We start from the raw sequence: 6,167 nt of genomic DNA, 5'->3' as shown, positions 1-6,167 counted from the left end.
TATATATATATGTACATGATGGGCTTCTTTCAGTTTCTGTCTATCAAGTTCACTCAATGTTTTTGGTAAGTTCAAGGCTTATATTAGAAGACATTCCAAGTGCCATGCAGTGGGACTAAACCTGAGATCATGTTGTTGGGAAGCAAACTTCTTAAACACATGCCTGCACTTGTGTGTGTATGTATGTATGTGTGTGTGTGTGTGTGTGTGTGTATGTATATATATATATATATATACACACACATTATATATATATTAGGCATTGTGAGACTAATACCTTGGTGTAGAATGAAGCATTAGTTGAGTACAGAGTAGTAATAAGAAATTGAGATGATAAAGTAATAAAGTTCTCTTAAGAACTTCATTAGCTCACAACTGTTTCTGCTATGAGTTTGAAGCTCTGATGAAGCTACAAAGTGATACTCCACTGCACCTTGTAACAGAAACAGCTATAACCTAATGAAGCTCATAAGATAATTGTTTATTTCTTTGTCAACTCAGTTATATATATATATGTATGTATGCATGTGTGTACAATTATTGAAGACTTCAGTTTTCAGAAAACCTTGCTTTAAACATAAATATTCATAAAATAATGAAGGTAAATTTGGGTAATTAATGATTTACAGTGCAAAATTTTCTCATCCTCATTTAAACCCTGTCCCACTTTATAGTCGAGTACACATGTGCACACGCACACACACACACACACACACACACACACACACACACACACGTGCTTTCTCTCACTTGCTTTCTCTTCCAGGCAAAAATCTAAAATAGTTTTCTGTAGAAGCGCACCAGTAATATATTAATAAAATTATAATAGGATTAACATTCTCTCTCCGTATTTAAACATTTAATTGGGGGATATGATATTCTATGATCATCTCTCAAACCTAGTTTGTCTGTCATTACTGCTGTTTCGCCTCAGGTCAACAATGATCAAACAGACCTGTAATGAAAGGCATTCCAGCCATGACTATATACCTTTTTCAGAGTTGTCTAGTACTCCATTATCTAATCTGTTATTCCAATTTGAGATGTCAGGATGTGCTCTGACTGCTATTTCTAATGAGTTGAGTGACCACATATAAAAGATACTCATCCATTGTTCGTTATGTAAATCTATGTGAGAACCTTTTATTAGGCTTGAAACATCAGATCTATCTATAACTGTAGAAGCTGTTTTACTTAAATCCTTCCAAATTTTTGCTATTTTCAGTTATATGAATCACACAGGCATAGTGTAGTGGTTAAGAGCACGGGTTACTAACACCAAGATTCCGAGTTCAATTCCAGGCAGTGACCTGAATAATAATGTTTTTTTTTTGGGGTGGGGTGTCCTTAAAATATGGTCAAGAAGACATTTTAATAAATTAGTCTGACAAAAAAGTAGCAATCGTAGCATCATCATCATCATCATCATTTAACGTCTGTTTTCCATGCTGTCATGGGGTAGATAGTTTGACTTGAAAACTGGTAAGCTGCATCATGTTCCAATCTTATTTAGCATGGTTTCTACAGCTGGATGCCCTTCCTAACACCAACCACTCCAAGAGTGTAGTGGGTGCTTTTTACATGCCACTGGCATGGGTGTCGGTTATGAAATACCAGCATTGGCCATGATTATGATCTCACTTGGTTTGACAGGTCTTCTCAAGCACAGAATATTGCCAAGGGTCTCAGTCACTTATCACTGCCTTCAGTGAAGCCCAAAGTTTGAAGGGTGCTTAGGGATAACTTTGATTCATTTACAGTTGATACAGGAAGAGGGTGGATAATGAAAATGAGTTGATTTACTAAATAATATCAGTCACAGATATCTGTTTTATATTTCCATTGCTATCAAGTTATATAACAAACAGTGAGAAAGCCTCTGTTGATCTCAGATTGCTAGAAAAAGCAACCAAATTTTTCTCATTTTACGCACTACTACCTTTAGAAAATGGAAGTATATATTGGATTATGTAGTCTTTAATATACTACATCTGTAAAAAAAAAAATGGTACTGGTTGGTCTCATCTGGAATGCCTTTAATGATAGGCTTGCTCAACCAGAGCACTGATCTGGAGTTAAGCAATAACAGCAGAAGAATTTAGTTGTTCTTATAACCCATTCAAGTAATGAATTAACTTCTGCTTTTTCACATCAACTGTTGTTCTGATAGATACAACATTTTTTAAAGTTCGATCGGTCTATTGCCTGCCCTTTTACAAATTGGTGCTCAGTAGGTGCAGTAAAATTTCTTGTAGTGAGAGAAATTAGAACTTCAAGTGTACTGGAGTAACTAACAGCAGACATAGACTTATATGAGCAGCACAAGAAGACTTTCACTAATATCACGCTGGAGAGATATAATGTGACTGAAATATGCACTTCAATCAAAGAGTGGTGTCTGTTGCTGGTACTTGAGATGAGGTAGATTAAAAAAGACTTGGAATGAAGCCATTTAGATCTCTAAGAATGTTGAGTTTTAGAAATATATAATTTTATTGGATCCAATATGTATAGAATGATGTTCTTCACTGCAGACCTCTCAAGCTTGGTCCAGAATGGAACCACCAACCAACATTAAAACAAAAATTTATTATATTGCCTATACAATAATGATTTTCATCTTATTCATTTCCTTGAGCTGTGGTCATTTTATTAACTGTTCATTCTTTTGTTTTTAATTCTCTAACCATGTCCCAGTCTTAAATACTCCAAACCTATTTGGCATCAGAATGGGAACCGGGTCAATTGTACATTTAAAACTTTCATTAACATTCTGTAGATTAACAAATACTAGTTTGTATATTAACAAGTACATGTTCAGTTATTATATTAAAAATATGGCATATCTACAATTCATATTCATACATATCCAAACTATGAATCTCAACTCTGTATTTCATATTTGCATAACAGCAGGGTTTAATAATGAATTCTTATTTATACACAAGGCAACGATTTTAAACAACACAGCAAGGTGCCACCGGCATGGAAAAAAAATTTAAGTTGATGTTAACCTAATTGATGCAAGAGCCATTAAAAAGCTAACCAGAGAAAACATGGCTACTAAGTAAACAACACTATTTTAGTTAATGACTAATATGCTATATTTGAATTATTTTGGCAAATATGGAAACAATGTTGTATGATGATTGTGTGATAATCATTACTTTCTCTGCAGACATTAGCATAATGCATGTTATCAAAACAATAAAATCAACTTCTGGATTCCGTTTATGAGTAACTTATCCATCGTCCTATAGCACACACACATAATAACAGGATTTAGATCAAATATATAGAAAGATAAGGATATAGCTGTGTGGTTCAGATGGTTGCTTCACAACCATATGGTTTGTGGATCAGTCCCACTGTGTGGTATCTATGACAAATATTTTCTTCCCCAGCTCTGGACTGACCAATGCCTTGTGAATGAAATTGGTACGTGGAAATTGTACGAGACTGTCATCCCCCTCCTCATTACTATTTAAAATCTGTTTCTCCATGCAGGTATAGGCTGGATGGTTCAACAGGTGCTGGCCAGACAGAGGACTGTGCCAAGCAGCCATGTCTGCTTTGGCATGATTTCTACAGTTGGATGGCCTTTCTAATACCAACCACTTCACAGAGGTGTACTAGGTGCTTTTATGTGGCACCAGCACCACTAATGTCACCAAGTAACTCGCAAGATAAAACCCCTCATCTTAGAGGTAGGGTGTAGTAATGACCCTTTAGCATTTAAACTGGCCATATCCGGTCCAAATATTCTACCTGTTTATTGTTCAAACTAGCCAGATCTGACTTCTCACACTTATGCTACAATGTCAGTCTAAAAATAAGCAATTATATCTCAAAATATCTCAAAGCTATGAAATAATGCATGATTAATTAAAAACTATGGATAAAGAAGCATTACATGTGACAGAATAATCCGAATGCTAAAGGGAGGTGGGTTAATGTTAGAGGATAAGAGGTTAAAGTTTGATAGAGGGACAGGAACAGGTGCCTTTCTGTAGGAGGAGATACATGGATTTATGTATGTTATTTGTTTCAGTTAATATTATGAAATATAAAGAATTTATTGAAATAACTTTATAATTAAACTGGTGTTTCAAACATATATTAACAATGAAACTTTGTAAAGTTTAATTTTGAATAATTTAAAACAGGCAGTTTGTATTATAGAACCAGAGGCAGTCTCAGATGGGGTGAGTGTGCCAAATTTGGTTAATGAATGAACAAACAAATAAACAAACAGTGGATGCAAATATATATTTTTTCAAATAATCTTTATTTAGTAAATATATATTTTAAAAAATAATCTTTATTAAGCCATACCTTTTTTTTTTTCTTTTTTCCAGCAAAAACAACTGTCTGTTTGATCTAACCTGGCAACGAGATGGATCCATTACTATTAAAGCTTTTAACGATTATTATATTTACAACAAAGCAACTGGTAGTCTCCTTGCTAACAGCGATGTAATTTCAGAAAAGGAAAAATTCCGAATTCGACTTGTTAACAGACCTGTTCTTGTCATGAAGGGGGAGTTTGGTTTTGTTGCCTTCAAAGTTGCTGGATCTACTAAAGCAGAATATGTGTGCAACAAATCAGTTTATGATCTGATATTTCTGGAAGCAACAGATAAAGGGATTTACCATTTCAAAGGTATGCATCTTTTCCCTTTTTATTATTTTACTTGTATTTGAATCTTCCTTCACCTGTTTTCATTTTTGTCGACTTTATTATATTTAGCATCTTGTTATTTATGGGAAGAAAGATTATAAGCAAGCTGCATCTTGGATCTGCATAAAATGAATTCTAGTATTAGCAATTTATATACTGCCTACAGAGATTTCACTAGCTGTTGCTCAACTCCATTGTTGATTTATGTTGAAGTGTGTCATGTGTTGAGTTTCTTAAAGAACTCCCTCCAGCATTTTGGTTACTGGACTCTATGAAGTATCTAAAATCCATTTGGAATTATTCCTTCATAGTTAGTCTCTTTCTCTCTCTCTCTCTCTCTCTCTCTCTCTCTCTCTCTCTCTCTCTCTCTCTCTCTCTCTCTCTCTCTCTCTCTCTCTCTCTCTCACACACACTCTTTATTAGCACTCCATTGATTATGACAAAGGTTCCAGTTGATGCAATCAACTGAACAACCTGCTCAGAAAATTAACATACAGGTGGCTGAGCACTCCACAGACATGTGTACCCTTAATGTAGTTCTTGGAGAGACTCAGCATGACACAGAGTGTGACAAGGCTGGCCCTTTGAATTACGGGTACTAATTTTTGCTGGCTGAGTGCACTGGACAATGTGAAATAAAGTGCCTTAGACAAAGGCAGACTGCACTACCAGGTATGAAACTCATGATTTTACTATTGTGGGCCAAATATCCTAACCACTAAACCATGCATCTATATACATACTCCACCAGTTTCAGAAGGAATGCCTCTATTCTTTCTTCATCAGTTTCCAATCATTTTGTAATGTTTATAATTTTACAAATTCCATCTACTCCTTGTTACTCTTCCAAACAACTGTGAAGCTGAGGAAACGTGCAGATTTAGTTGTAAGAAGCTTGTTTCCCAACCACACAATACCAGGTTCAGTCCCACTGCATGGCACCTTGTGCCTTTGGTCCCCTGTGACTGGATTTGGTAGATGAAAACTGAAAGAAACCTGGTACGTGTGTGTGTGTGTCTGCTTGTCCCCAACTGTTGCCTGAAGTTGGTTTGTTTACATGCTTGTAACCTAGAATTTCAGCAAGAGACTGATAGAATAAGTATTGGGGTTGATTTGTTTGACATTCAAGGCAATGTCCTAGCATGGCTGCAATCCAAAGATTGAAGCAAGTAAACGAGAACGGTGTAAGGATTTTCGAACGAGATCGTTGCCAGTGCCCCTGGACTGGCTCTTGTGCGGGTGGCACATAAAATACACCATTTTGAGTGTGGCCGTTGCCAGTACTGCCTGACTGGCCTTCGTGCGGGTGACACGTAAAAGCACCCACTACACTGTCAGAGTGGTTGGCGTTAGGAAGGGCATCCAGCTGTAGAAACTCTGCCAAATCGGATTGGAGCCTGGTGTTGCCATCCGGTTTCACCAGTCCTCAGTTAAATCGTCCAACCCATGCTAGCATGGAAAGTGGACGTTAAATGATGATGATGAT

The 6,167-nt window shown here is 36.3% G+C and overlaps 1 protein-coding gene across 1 annotated transcript in view; it reads left to right on the top strand.

The window, feature by feature from the left end:
* Window positions 1–4,343: 4,343 nt before the first annotated feature.
* The window catches only part of LOC128248115 (protein singed-like), a 12,805-nt gene continuing 10,981 nt past the window's right edge, over window positions 4,344–6,167 (top strand). The window contains exon 1 of the mRNA XM_052968650.1: window positions 4,344–4,663. Coding sequence (XP_052824610.1) covers window positions 4,534–4,663 — 130 coding nt within the window. The 5' untranslated portion in view covers window positions 4,344–4,533. The remainder of the gene's footprint in view (window positions 4,664–6,167) is intronic.

The sequence above is a fragment of the Octopus bimaculoides genome, chromosome 6 (assembly GCF_001194135.2).
Source record: "Octopus bimaculoides isolate UCB-OBI-ISO-001 chromosome 6, ASM119413v2, whole genome shotgun sequence".
NCBI lineage: Eukaryota > Metazoa > Mollusca > Cephalopoda > Octopoda > Octopodidae > Octopus > Octopus bimaculoides.
The sequence above is the reverse complement of the archived record's forward strand: the minus strand, read 5'-3'. Positions and strand labels throughout refer to the sequence as shown.